Raw genomic sequence first — 14,218 nt, forward strand, 5'->3', positions numbered from 1 at the left:
TGGAGCAGAAGTCATCTGCGTACAGAGAAGGTGAGACGGATGGCCCTACAACTGCTGCTAGTCTGTTAATAGCATCTAAAATTAGAGATACAATCAATACAGAGTCCTGCGGGACCCCAGTCTCCTGGATATCGGGAAACTATGGGAGGCACCAACTTGGGCATGCAAAGTACTAAGCGACAGGTAATTCTGGGTACAAATCTGGAGTGAGCCCCAGAGCCCCCACTTGTATAATGTGGCAAGCATATGATGTCGCCAGGTCGTGTCATAAATCAAAAAAAAGATGGCAACCAGATGTAGGCATCTGGAAAAGGCTGTTCGCTTGACAGACTCGAGGACACCCGATTATCAGTGGTAGAGCGACCCTGGCGGAAGCTGCCCTGACAGAGAACCTGCAGGCCACGTGACTCCAGGAGCCAACCCAACCGCCGGCACACCGTATGTTCCGGCAGCTTACAAAGAATGTTGGTGACGCTGATGGACCGATAGCTATCCACATCGAGTCGGTTTTTACCGGGTTTGAACACCAGAATGATGGTGCTCTCCTGACACTGCAATGGAAAGACGCCATCATACCACATCCGGTTGTAGGTGACGAGGAGATATCACTTGTAGTCATATGAGAGATGTTTAATCATCTGACTGTGGTTCTGATCAGGCTCAGGAGCAGTGTTAGGGCAATGTGCAAGGGCTCCTAGGAGCTCTCACTCTGTAAATGGGGCATTATAGGACTCGCTGTGGCGTGTAGTGGTCGACAGGACTTTCCCTTTCAGCCACCGCTTGAGATTGCGAAAGGCTGGGGGGTAATTCTCTGACACAAAGGCTCGAGCATAGTGCTCAGCAAAGTGCTCAGATATCGCAATAGCATCGATAGATAACACACCATTTATGTTAACACCGGGAACACCTGTTGGGGTCTGGTACCCGAAAACACATAGGGCCTTGCTCAGACTTAGGAAGGTGATGTACTCAATGGTCGAGACATATCTCTTCCAACACTCCTGCTTCTGTCGTTTGATAAGTTAGTGAATGTGGGCACAGAGTCATTTAAAGGCTATGAGGTGCTCCAGGGAAGGGTGCCACTTATGCCGCTGTAGAGCTCGCTGACACTCCTTAATTGCTTCAGTGATTTCTGCCGACCACCAATGGACTGCCTTTCGCCAGGTGCACCCTAAAGAGTGAGGGATCGTGTTTTCTGCTGCAGAAAGGATTGTTGTAGTCACCTGCTCAACGATCACATTGATGTTCCCATGTGGGGGAGATTCAATGGTGACAGCAGAGGTGAAAGTTTCCCAGTCTGCCTTGTTTAAAGCCCATTTGGGCAGGTATCCGTGTGCCTGACGCCGGGCAGTGACAGGAAGATGGTCACTACCACATAGGTCATCATGTGCTCTCCAGTGTATAGACAGGAGAGGTCCCACACTCCAAATTGATAAATCAATGGCCAAGTAACTACCTTGAGCCACAATGAAATGTGTGGCGGGCCAGTATTTAAGAGGCAGAAGTCGAACTGAAACAGTAAAGTTTCGACATCTCTGCATCAGCCAGTGCCACCCCACAAGGGGTTATGGGAGTTAAAATCTCCCAAAAGTAGGAAAGGCTTCGGGAGTTGATCAATCAGTGCAGCTAATACATTCAGGGGTACTGCACCATCTGGAGGCAGATACATTGCACACACAGCTTCAAGAGGGGTTTGAAGAGGCACAGTTTCATAACAGAGTGAGTTTAGGACATAAATGCAAACTCCATCAGACACTCGATTATAGTCGCAACGGTTCCTGTAATATCCCTTATAGCCACGAACCAGGTTTCCTGGAGGGCAGTGCAGGAAGCAGGTGTAAAGCTTAACAGTTGCTGTAGCACAGCAAGGCAGTGGAAAACAACCCCGCAATTCCACTGGATGACGGCGTCATCGTGAGACTGGGAAGGCATGGAACATTCAATGAGGTAGTTTATGCCTCAGGGTCACCTGCTGCCACTGACTTTTTCCCCGAGGAGTCTATATCCATTGTGTCTCAGGGTCGGGTGAGATCTAGGCTCTCAGTGGACACCAGAATCTCCATCTCATCCACAGAAGCAGAACTTGTAGGTAGCGGTGGTTGGGTGCCACCGCAATTCCCTTGATCTTGCGATCTTCTTTTTGGACTTCTCTTGCGGCTCCTTGGGTTTCCAGGCTGGGAGGACTACACTGATTCAGTCTCTGGGACTGAGGGTGAGTGTGATGCCCTACAACCAGCTGCTTTTGGACTCTTCAGCCACTGGCGGGTGTCATCTTCCCACTAGCATAAACCTGGCAAGGTAGTGACCCAAGCGACCCCTTTCTAGCAAGAGGAACGCCCCCCCCCCCCAAAAAAAAATACTTATGCTTCTCCGGTGCAGAAGTGGGGACAGATATCCCTGATGGTTGGGTGGGTGGGTGGGTGGGGGGGTTGTTGCCTCTGAAGTAGGTGTTGTAGAAGCAACAGGGAGGGAAATGGCCCTCATCATCAAGGGGGCAGGTGTAGCCTTCCGGCTCTGAGAGGTGACTAGGATTGGCGGAGCTGATGGGGCTACAAATGTTGTGGTGGTGGCATAAGACGATGTCATACATACAGGATGTAGTCATTCAAATTTCCTCTTAGCCTTAGTGTAGGTCAGTCCGTCCAGGGTCTTTTACTCCACGATTTTCCTTTTTTTCTGGTGAATCCTGCAGTAAGGCAAGTAAGGGGAATGGTGCTCTCCGCATTTGACACAGATGGGAGGTGGGGCACATGGGGTATTGGGATGTGAAGGGGCATCCATAATCTCAGCATGTGACGCTAGAAGTACAACGGGAAGACATATGGCCAAACTTCCAGCATTTATAGCACCGCATTAGGGGAGGGATATAGGGCTTTACATCACAGTGGTAGACCATCACCTTGACCTTCTTGGGTAATGTATCACCCTCTAAGGCTAAGATGAAGGCACCAGTGGCAACCTGAGTAACCCGCAGACTCCAGTGGACACTCTGAACAAAATGTACACCTCGCCGCTCTAAACTGGGCTGCAGCTCATCGTCAGACTGCAAAACAAGGACCCTGTGAAATATGATACCCTGGACCATATTTACGCTCTTATGGGGCATGATGGTTACAGAAACGTCTCCCAGCTTGTCACAAGCGAATAACACCAGTGACTGGGCATTGGATGCAGTTTTGATCAAGACTGACCCAGATCTCATTTTGGACAAGCCCTCAACCTCCTTAAATATGCCCTCTAAATGCTCAACAAAAAGCTGAAGCTTCATCGTCATGAAATATTACCCATCAGCTCTCGAACATACAAGGTGCCAGGGCAAATAAGAGCCGCTGCCATCCTTAGACTGAAGTTCCTCCCGTGGTGTGGCCAGGGAGGGGAACGATTTGGGGTCGTACTTCTGTGCACTGAATTAAGCCCATGAATGCTTAGAGACTGCTGGTGTTTGACCACCACAAAGAGGTGAAGTACTACGGTTCATCGCCTGTCATTTGCCTTGATGCCACCCCCTCCGACCAGGGGCCCTCTCCATGGGTGCCACTCAGCCACAGCAAAGGCCACGTGGTAGAATGGCCACTGCTGGGAGTCCTTATGCCCCAGGATCACAGGCATCTACTCCTTGGCGTACGTGGGGAGTTAACGGTGCAGGAATCAGCAGAGCGATCCTTGTGTGGTCAGGGGTCTACAACCAACGGGGTACATGGTGGTCTCACCACAACGGACTGGCTCCCGTGCTGGATATCAGGTGCAACCAAGCAAACAAGTCCATTATTATCATCAGCGTAGAAAACGATACTACACAGTTGATGGAAAAATACGCACCCAGGAGGGTGTCCTCACCCAACAGTTGGAGAATGAGCGGAAGTACAGATCCAGGTCGACGAAGGATGCAATAGGTCTCAGCACACGATGGACAAGATGCACCATGGAAGGTGCCCCTCCCCAAATTGCTCACTCTTCAGGAAAATTTTGTAAAATGGAAGTCAAACCCTACAGGAGACCAATACATAAATGCCAAAACGTGCAAGACTCCTTTTAGTCGCCTCTTAAGACAGGCAGAAATACCTTGTGCCTATTATAATCCCTGGACAGCAGGGGGGCACGGCCTGTTGACACACGGCAACACAGATATCATGGAAGGGAATGCAAGAACTAGCAGGCTGAGGAAAGAAGACTATAGCCTTGGCAGCAGCCTCATTTCACGTCAGATCAATGTGACCAGGAACCCACATAAAGATCACAGTTGTGTTTTGGTTTTGTAGTGTGTGTGTGTGTGTGTGTGTGTGTGTGTGTGTGTGTGTGTGTGTGTGTGAGTGAGTGAGTGAGTGAGTGAGTGAGTGAGTGATAATGGGGGAGGGGAGACAGCAACTTAGTTTTACTTGTTGGTGGCTTTAGGTGATAAGTATTTTTTCGTATTTTGTTGGTTTTAGTTAATTAAGTACAGTATGTTTGTTTAGATTTGCAATTTTGTGTGTGTGTGTGTGTGTGTGTGTATTGTAACTAGTCAAGTGAAATTTGCAGTTCTCGGTTCTTGACTTGTATGTGGGTCTTTCATAATAGAGGGCTGCATTTGAGATATGTGGATCTAGTAAAATGTGCAATTCCTATTGTTTTCGTTTTTGTGGTGCTGTGTTGCATGTTGAGTGTTTTGTGTCCTCGATCTTTTGGATAATATGTTTTGCGATAGTGCTATTATTGATATTATCATATATTTAGCCTGTTCCCACCCTAAATCTCTTCCTTCCCATATTCGTCCCATTAGTTTAATTTTATTGCAGGAATTAAATACTTCATGTCATTTTTATCTTTGCTCGCAGGTGTATACAGTGTTGCTATGGTCACCATATACAATATGCTGGAGATAGGGTGGCTACCATCTTGATGACATCATAGGTCACCACAAATGGTTTAAATTGAATTTTCGGTACTGCCTAATAAGTTTCGGCTGAAGTTTGATGCACACAATTACAATACAAAACACAAAAATAATTTTCACATTGACTGCCTGCTTGTCCAGTATTCTGAATGGAGTTATCTGCTTTGGAGGTAACATATTCAACATGCTTCAGTGTAACATAAAGAAAGAAACTTAGTATCACTACTAAATCGAAAGAAAGTTATAAACACACCTCAATTAGCCACCATTTCTACGAATTACCTGAGTATGTAAATTCAGGAATTTACATGTTCTGTCAGCTGCTTGGCAAGTTTTAGTATCTGTCATAAAGCTGCAGGATATGTTATAATGTATTGCAAACAGCATTCAGTACTTATAGTTGTCGGTAAACGTTTTCTTTGAACAATGTCATTACAATCAACTATATATTAAGCTATCAACAGCAGACAGACAGGAGTTATTTAGAATGACTGAGAAAGCGACAGAGCTATCCAAAGTTCCAGCTGTCTAATTAATTTGATTTAACTGTCATAAGTATGAATAGCAGTATAGTGGTAGTTTATTGCTAATAGGTCCTACAACATACAGATTATTTTCCTACATCCCTGAAAGTTATCCTTTTCGATTGGATAACATGAATGCTATAAATGAATAATAACATTCGTTACTGTGTAGAACTACAGAGGCAGTTGTGTTTAAGGCTCTCATCAACCACAAGCTTATTCGCGTATACCTGGTTCTAGGATACCACCCATTTGCTTCTAATCTACATCTACATCCACATCCATACTCCGCAGGCCACCTGATGGCATGTGGCGGAGGGTACCTTGAGTACCTCTATCAGTTCTCCCTTTTATTCCAGTCTCTTATTGTTTGTGGAAATAAGGATTGTCGGTATGCTTCTGTGTGGGCTCTAATCTCTCTGATTTTATCCTCATGGTCTCTTCGCGAGATATACGTACGAGGGAATTATAACGTAGTTGCACTGCGCCGCAATGTGCTGCGTGATGCCATCAAGCTACGATGTTGTTTGGAAGTGGAAGTGAAATGTTGTTGGAGAGGGCAGTGTGTATGAAGAGGTGCCATGCTCCAGTGGTTTAATTACGTGGAGTCGATATGTCTTTGAGGTATGTTATTATTACTAACAAAGAGATAGAGGGGCTGGCCAGTACTTACCTCAGCTCAGTACAGCCGATAGAAACACAAACAACAACCGAAAATTTAAGTTCCTAGCTTTCGGAATAAATGTTCCTTCATCGGGGAGGAGAGAGGGGAAAGAAAGGGAAGAAGGGAAAGTGGATTTAGTTACTCACAACCCAGGTTATGAAGCAACAGGGAAAGGAAAACAGGGATGGAGGCATGGTTGTCAGAGGCCATCCTTGCTACCCTCCCTGTTTTCCTTTCCCTGTTGCTTCATAACCTGGGTTGTGAGTAACTAAATCCACTTTCCCTTCTTCCCTTTCTTTCCCCTCTCACCTCCCCGATGAAGGAACATTTATTCCGAAAGCTAGGAACTTACATTTTCGGTTGTTTTTTGTGTTTCTATCGGCTGTACTGAGCTGAGGTAAGTACTGGCCAGCCCCTCTATCTCTTTGTTAGTAATTGTTTCACATCTTTATATGAGATTTTCCATTAAGTAGTTAGGTATGTTATTATGTCATTTAGTGTGCTACGGTTGTCATGATGAGGGATGCATGTAGTTACATTGTGGCACAATGAAATATATTGTGCAGAATGCTGTCAGATAAAACAGAGTATGTCAAAGTATAAACTGTGCACTTAGGTGTCTCCACGATTGCTGAGTAAGTGGATTAATGTTTTTAATTAAATCGTGGTAGAAGGTAGAGGGAACAATGTTTACTAATATATCAAACTTGTGACTCTATTATTATGGTAATAAACGATGATCCATTTACCTTCTCCCAAGATTTAATTAAAAAACATTGGTCCACTTACAACATTTATCGGAAAGTATTTTCTCATGGGTTCCACCATCTTGTCCTACCCCACTCTTCACTTGTCATGTTCACTTCCCATCATTCACTGTGCATACAATTAACGAGTGCAACATGCGACAGAAAAGCTGCCGATACCATAAGAGCACTTTTACTGTGGGGTTGAGCTGTATAGGTGAATTGGAAATAGGGGTACCACCTTTCATAGTTTTTTGTGTGGTATCATGGTCTAGGCTCGGACATATAGATTAATTGGAGATCGGCATATGGGTGGAAACCCTGTCTCCGGTACCACAGTGCTTTACTACAGGCAAGACCCTACTGGAAATGATATCGCCTCGTTTTCCTCCAACATTCGAGCTGACTTACAGTCAGTTATGTAGGAAACATACAATTTAATGCTGGCACCACACCTTGATGCAACATGGCATTCTTCAAGTTAACAAATCATTTCCAGATGTGAAACAAGTGATGGAGGACATGTAAACTGGCACAAATGTACCCTAAGGCTTTGAGTTCACAGTTTGAGACTTATCCACTTAGTAGTGACTGAGGACACCTGACAAACATGTCAATAAGAGCTTTCATGGACCATTTGGTACTTCGGGTTAGTTGAAGCCTTTGATACTGCTTTACCAATTCACAACCGAACTGTCACCTTTCAACCTAAACTAGACCTCAAGTTACACTGCAGCTTAGTCTTTCGCCACAGTGTACATTAAAAAACAAAAAAAAAGGTGGCCACAGTGGTTATTACACTGGACTGACATTCGGGAGGATGACGGTTCAGACCCACATCCGGTCATCCTGATTTAGGTTTTCTGTGATTTCCTTAAATCACTGTAGGCAAATGCCGGGATTTATTCTTCAACAGGGCATGGCCGACTTCCTTCCCCATCCTTTCCTAATACGATGGGACTGACAACCTCCACGATGGGTCCACTCCCTCAAATCAACCAACCAACTGAAAAATGATACAGTAGCAAAATAAATGCTACAGCAGCTGTTCTCCTTGTCTTAATGAACGTACATCATCGCATTTTGATTTAAAACTTACTGAATTTGTAACTGAGTTAGCCCCTCTTCTAACCATAATCTATCATAGATCCCTTGAACAGAAAGCCCTGCGCTGTTCTTGTGAAAAATTACAGGTCACACTCATATACAAGAAGGCTAGTAGAAGTTATCGACAAAACTACTGTCGAATATCATTGACATCAATCTGTTGTAGAATCTTAGAATATATTCTGAGCTCAATCACAATGAGGTGTGTATCCTCCTCCATGCCAACCAGCACAAATTTTGAAAACATTGATCATGTGAAATTTAACTCACACTTTTCTCACATGACATACTGCACACTTCGGATCAAGGCAAGCAGGTAAATGCAGTATTTCTTGATGTTTGATAAGCATTTACCTCAGTAGCACACCTAGACTTATTGTCAAAAGCAATGTCATGAAGAGGATAGATTGCTGTTCACCATATAGCAGATATGGTGAGTCGTGGACAGGCACAGCAAAAAGACTGCTAAAAAAGTAATCTTTCGGCCATGTGTGTCAGAGCTGCATTCGCTCCCCCCCCCCTCCCCCTCTCTCTCTCTCTCTCTCTCTCTCTCTCTCTCTCTCTCTCTCTCTCTCTCTCTCTCTCTCTCTCTCTGTGTGTGTGTGTGTGTGTGTGTGTGTGTGTGTGTGTGTGTGTGTGTGTGTGTCCTTTCTGCCCACCAGCTCACTTGTTTTTCAGTCTTTTTGTTGTGCCTGTCTGTGACTCAAAGTCATAACATCGACATTATTTCATCCTGGATTTTCTATTGTCGAAAATACAATCAAGCGAAATTTGTGATTGGATTGAGGACTCTTTGGTAGGCATGATGCAGCATGTTATCCTGGATGGAGAGTCATCATCAGATGTAGTTAAGCAACTTCAGGTGCACCCAAGGGAAGTTGTTGGGATCCCTGCTGTTCACAAGTTATGTATCAATGACCTAGCAGACAATATTAATAGTAACCTCAGACTTTTTAGAGATGATGCAGTTATCTGTAATGAAGTGCTGTATGAAAGAGGCAGTATAAATATTCAGTCACGTCTTGGTACGACTTTGAAACCGTGCCAAGATTGGCAATTTGCTTTAAATGTTCAAAAATGTAAATTGTGCACTCCACAAAACAAAGAAAAAGTTGTATCCTACGGCTATATCAGTGAGTCACTGCCAAACACCTGAGTTTAACGCTTTGTAGGGATATGAAATGGAATGACCACATAGACTCAGTTATGGGTAAAGCATTTGGTATACTTAAGTTTATTGGTAGAATAAAGGGGGAAGTGCACTCAGTCTGCAAAGGAGATTGCTTACAAATCACTTGTACCAATGCTTCTGCAAACTGCCAACATGTGTGGGAACTGTACCAAATAGAAATGAAATTGGCCTCTAATAATTTCTGTCACTGTGGTAACTAAATATTCACTCGTTAAAAGCTTCTAATCACGAGTGTGTTCTCTGTTGCTTTCATATAAAAAACGTTTATGTTTCTTCAATTGACAACGAATTCTAACGCAACAGTTATTTAAAATAAATACGATGGTCCGAAGCATCTTGCAAACAAAAATTTCGCGTGCGCTATGGAAATGGGGGGGGGGGGGGGGGGGTGTTGAAATAGCAGTGCACTCTTCGCGTGCGCTCTGGAAATCGGAGAGGTTTGAAACAGCAGTGAACTCTTATTACATACGGCTGTTAACACGTTTTCACATACCCTGTAGCTGTAGTGCATTTCGACGATCCTCCGTCGTCCTCCGAAGTAACAGACGACAACTCGAAGTCGCTCATATGAACGTCACCTTTATCCACGCGACGGGCGATAGGAACATCACACGTCTCTTCGTCTTCCACTCCTTCATCGCTGTCTTCGGAATGAAGTTGAGGCATATCTAAAATATTGCTATCGTCTCCACTCTCACTGCTTTCTTCAGTTTCGCAGCAATCACCAACCGCTTTCACCCGATATGAAATCCTCTTTCTTTTCATCGATGTCCTCCTTTCCACGTCTTCAATGACAGTCACATTCGCTTCATTAAAATCATCCCCTACTTTGCTGACTTCATCTTCGAACACCGTCAATCTTTCCATAAGTTGTTGTACCAAACTATCAGTTTCGGCATTTGAGAACGAACTGAGTTCCGGATAAACTCGCAGGCACGCTCTTCTCTGTTCATTGTATTCCTTATTTTCTTGCTCCAACGCCGAGAACATCTTCCTGTATTGCGTATGTACTTTAGTAAACTGAGTCCCCAGAGACTCTAAGCGGCCAACGTCTTCTTTGCCTTCTGCCAGCGTACAATCGGGTACACTGAAGACAAATGCGTTCAATTCGAACAATTCTTGTAGTACATACCTGGTTTCATTTTGCTGAAAATCCTTTATTAAGTACAAAAAATGTTTCAGGCACTGCCAATCATCGTGCGACAGGCTGATCTTCATGTACCGTGCTGCAGGTTGTTTAAGATAAATTGCTCGCAGTAAGTACAGACCACAAACACGTTCCTCCACTGTTTCAGACTTCAGCCAAATCCTCTTGCAAACTTTTAAGTATTCCTCCACAATCTCTTGCATCTCACCCAAATATTTCCACTGTGTCAGGACGAAAGAAAACTTCATTTCTTGCCATACAGCAGCGAAAGCGTCAAATTGTAAGGAGCCCTTGTCTTTAAATTTCGACAAGAACAGACGGCAATCTTCATTAAAATAATAACCCACTTTCTCAGTACTCATGTCTGGGAGAACGGGCAAAGAAATTTACTAACTTATTATTAGTAACTGTTTCTGTCCATAAAAAAAACGATATTTTACTACATCCCTGTTCTAACATACACACAAAAAAAAACCCTCAGTTGAGAACCAAATGACAATCGAGCAACACAGCTATTGTACCCTTTGCCGCTGCCAATCTAATTATGCTACATCCTGAATAGGTTTACGGGTTTAGTGACTTTTTTCGCCAATGAAGCTTGCATTATTTTATTATATTTATGGATAAGGTTGACGAATATAAGAACTGGACGAAGGCAATTAGTTAATTCTATTACTGAAACAGTGTTTTCTGGTTTGCTTCGTTTCGCAGAAATGTTGGCTATCCACAAGAGAATTGATAACCAATGACTATCTGCGTAATGGCAGAGACCACGACCGAGTGAAGTGTGTATGGATGTAAACAATATTGAAAGCAAGTTGGCTTTGTAAAGTATTCCATCGTGACGTGGTTTTGGGTAGCGTCTTCGCAGTTTTAGTTCGTGACATTCTGTTGTAGTACAAGTTAAGGGTCCTATTCTCAGAGATGGCTAGCACTGCTGTCGCCGTGGACTTACCAGCTGAAGTTAATGGAAAAAGCAAAGGCGGAGTTCTTCTTATAAAGCAAGAGTGAGTCTTATTATACCAATAGATATAATACCGAGGAAGGAATATTTTGTAACTCATTTAGAGTTTAACTATTCCTGTGACTTTCATCTGATGTGCCAGGTACGTGGTATCTGATCGCGAGATGGTTGCAGTTCAGGTGGAGAAAACCGAAAATGAGAATGGAGAGAAGCCAGCTGAAAATGAAGATAATCAGCCTCCACAGAAGAAGGCACGTTGGAGTAAAGAACAGAAAAAGAATCGCAAAGGTAGGCTATGTTTGTTTTCGCTGGTCATAGTTTATTTATTAATTGTTACTCTGGATCACGTTAAAAAAAAAAAAAAAAAATACTAGCACATGGTAATGTATAAAACGTTAATTAATATGTCGCACAAGTATAATGTGATAGTTGATGCTGACATGACTCCTCTGCGCCTCGTTAGCTCCCTCAAAGCCGGCAGCGGTGGTCTCGCGGTTATAGGCGCGCAGTCCGGAGCCGTGCGGCTGCTACGGTCGCAGGTTCGAATCCTGCCTCGGGCATGGATGTGTGTGATGTCCTTAGGTTAGTTAGGTTTAAGTAGTTCTAAGTTCTAGGGGACTAATGACCACAGCAGTTGAGTCCCATAGTGCTCAGAGCCATTTTTGAGCTCCCTCAAACACAATAGCAATAATAATAATATTTTATTGCTCTAATAATTCATTGCATATGCACAAAAACATTTCATGATATGCAATACAGCACAACGTCAGATAAGATCAAACATGGGGTCTAAATGGTGTGTGTGTAATAATTTATCATATTGCCATTGCTTATATATATTCACATAACTGGTTTTGGGCATGTACGTGACATCTTCAGATGTGCTTAATCCACTAAAGAGCTTTGCACAGGTATATAAACAAATATAGTTACGCACCATGGACATGACTGTCATTTAACATATTTCAGTGATTATACATCTTATCATCACATGGTAAAATATGTCAATTTTTTAATAGATGATCTGTTACTATTTACTTTTCTTTCAGAGCAGTTCTTACTTTGCTTGTACCAATGATTTTCTTGTAATGAGCAGGACGAGTTTTTTTAGAAGAAATTTCTTAAGCTGAAACATAGTAGTGATAACTACACCTAGCAGGTCATTGGTTAAGTTTAATCTTGTATAATGTGGATCATTTTCATAGAGTGTCTGTGTTTGTGTAATTTTTTTCTTTAATAATAGTATTGTACTGATGAAATTGAGAATATATATTGTTGTACAGTTTTTTTTTTTAAATATACAGTACATGTGTTACTACTACAACAACAATAATATCATCTCCATACATAATTACTGTGGAGCTTACAGGACAGTACTGAGTGCCATTCACATAAATAAAAAAACAGAAGAGGGCTCAATACTGAACAATGTGGCACATTATATTTTATAGTTGTAATTTTAGTTTTTGAAAACCATTTTCTGTTTAAGGATGACAAGCTGTTTCCAGTTACTCAGTAGTTGATTAAGTTAGAAGCTGTTCCTGATCTACATAAACGATTCAGGAGACAATCTGGGTAGTACTCTTAGATAGTGTTTGCAGATGACACTGTCAGTTAGCATCTTATAAAGTCATCAGACAATCAAAACAAGTTGTAAATTGCTTCAGACAAGATATCTGTGCAAAAAGTGGCAGTTGGCTGTAAGTAAAAAAGTGAGAAGTCATAACATGAGTACCAAAAGGAATCAACAAGATTTCAATTACATGATAAATCTTGTGAATCTCAAGGCTGTAAATACTGGTAAATGATTACTTATTACAGTTATGAATAAGTTAAATTTGAATGATCACATAGATAATGTTGTGGGTACAGCAAATCATTTATTGGAAGAACACGTAGAAAATGCAGCAGGTCTACAAAAGAGACTGCCTGCACTGTGGTTGTACATCCCTTTCTGGAGTACTGCTGTGCAGTGTGGGATCTGCACCAGATAGGATCGACGGAGGACATTGAAAAAGTTCGAAGAGCAGCTTGTTTTATACTATTGCGAAATGGGGGGGGAGGGGAGGGAGGGAGTGCCACAGATATGATACACAAATTGGGGTAGCAGTCATTATAACAAAGGCGTTTTTTGTTGCAGCTGGACCATCTTATGAAATTTTAATTACTGACATTCTCCTCAGAGTTTGAAAATATTTTATTGGCGTCCACCTACATAAGGAGAAACGGTCATCTTAATAAATTAAGAGAAATCAGAGCCCTGATTTCGCAAATCTTGGAAGCAATTCTAAGACTCACTTTTCATTATTGTTCAGCTCCTTCAGCGATTCTGTTTTCATCCCATCAGCGGCGGCAAACCGGCATTCTTTTGTGGTTCCCTTCAGCCTCGGATATAGAAAGGAGGTGCAGGGGGACATTCCTGGCAAATATGGTGGTGGCCGTAGCAACATAATGGTTCCATTTTTTTGCCAAAGTCATGAACAGGCATTGAGGTGTGAGCAGGAGCAGAATCGTGATGCAATTCCAAGTGATTTTGCTTCAATTCTGGCTTTTTTTAGACTGGTTCATGCAGAGGGTGCTTAATTTTGCGGTAGTATTTATTATTGACTAACGGTGATAAGGCAGGAACTTGTGATGCACTATCCTTGTAATAGAAGAAAACAGTGGGAAGGACTTTCGCAGTTGATCAAACTTGTCGAATTTTTATCAGTCCGTGGCTCTTCAGGCAGTTTCCACTGGGACGACTGGACCTCAGTTTCGATGCCGTGCCTGTATACCCATGTTTCATCACCTGTTATAACATTCTTTAGAAGCTCTGTACCATTGTCAGCTTTATTCAACACTTCCTGAGCATCAGTAATTGATGCGCTACAGCATCCCGGACAGCCGTCATTTCCAACATCTTGTAGGCGCTATTTGAAACATTTATACCATTCGATAACTCTTGGTTTACTCATGGTAGATTCGCCAAAAGCCACAGCCAGTATTTGAAATGTGATCA

General features: G+C 42.8%; 2 protein-coding genes across 7 annotated transcripts in view; one reads left to right on the top strand and one right to left on the bottom strand.

The window, feature by feature from the left end:
* LOC126295364 (uncharacterized) overlaps positions 1–10,726 on the bottom strand; it is a 44,842-nt gene extending 34,116 nt beyond the window's left edge. For all 6 annotated transcript variants that reach the window (XR_007552469.1, XR_007552466.1, XR_007552467.1 and 3 more), the window contains exon 1: positions 9,600–10,726. Coding sequence is in view for 2 of the 6 variants with exons in the window: in XM_049987844.1 (XP_049843801.1) it covers positions 9,600–10,615 (1,016 nt within the window). In the remaining 4 variants the exon portion in view is untranslated. The remainder of the gene's footprint in view (positions 1–9,599) is intronic.
* Positions 10,727–10,781: 55 nt separating this feature from the next.
* The window catches only part of LOC126295359 (tRNA-dihydrouridine(47) synthase [NAD(P)(+)]-like), a 174,598-nt gene continuing 171,161 nt past the window's right edge, over positions 10,782–14,218 (top strand). Inside the window, exons 1-2 of the mRNA XM_049987834.1 lie at positions 10,782–11,260; positions 11,360–11,505. Coding sequence (XP_049843791.1) covers positions 11,178–11,260; positions 11,360–11,505 — 229 coding nt within the window. The 5' untranslated portion in view covers positions 10,782–11,177. The remainder of the gene's footprint in view (positions 11,261–11,359; positions 11,506–14,218) is intronic.

Source organism: Schistocerca gregaria, chromosome 11 (genome assembly GCF_023897955.1).
Source record: "Schistocerca gregaria isolate iqSchGreg1 chromosome 11, iqSchGreg1.2, whole genome shotgun sequence".
Lineage (NCBI taxonomy): Eukaryota > Metazoa > Arthropoda > Insecta > Orthoptera > Acrididae > Schistocerca > Schistocerca gregaria.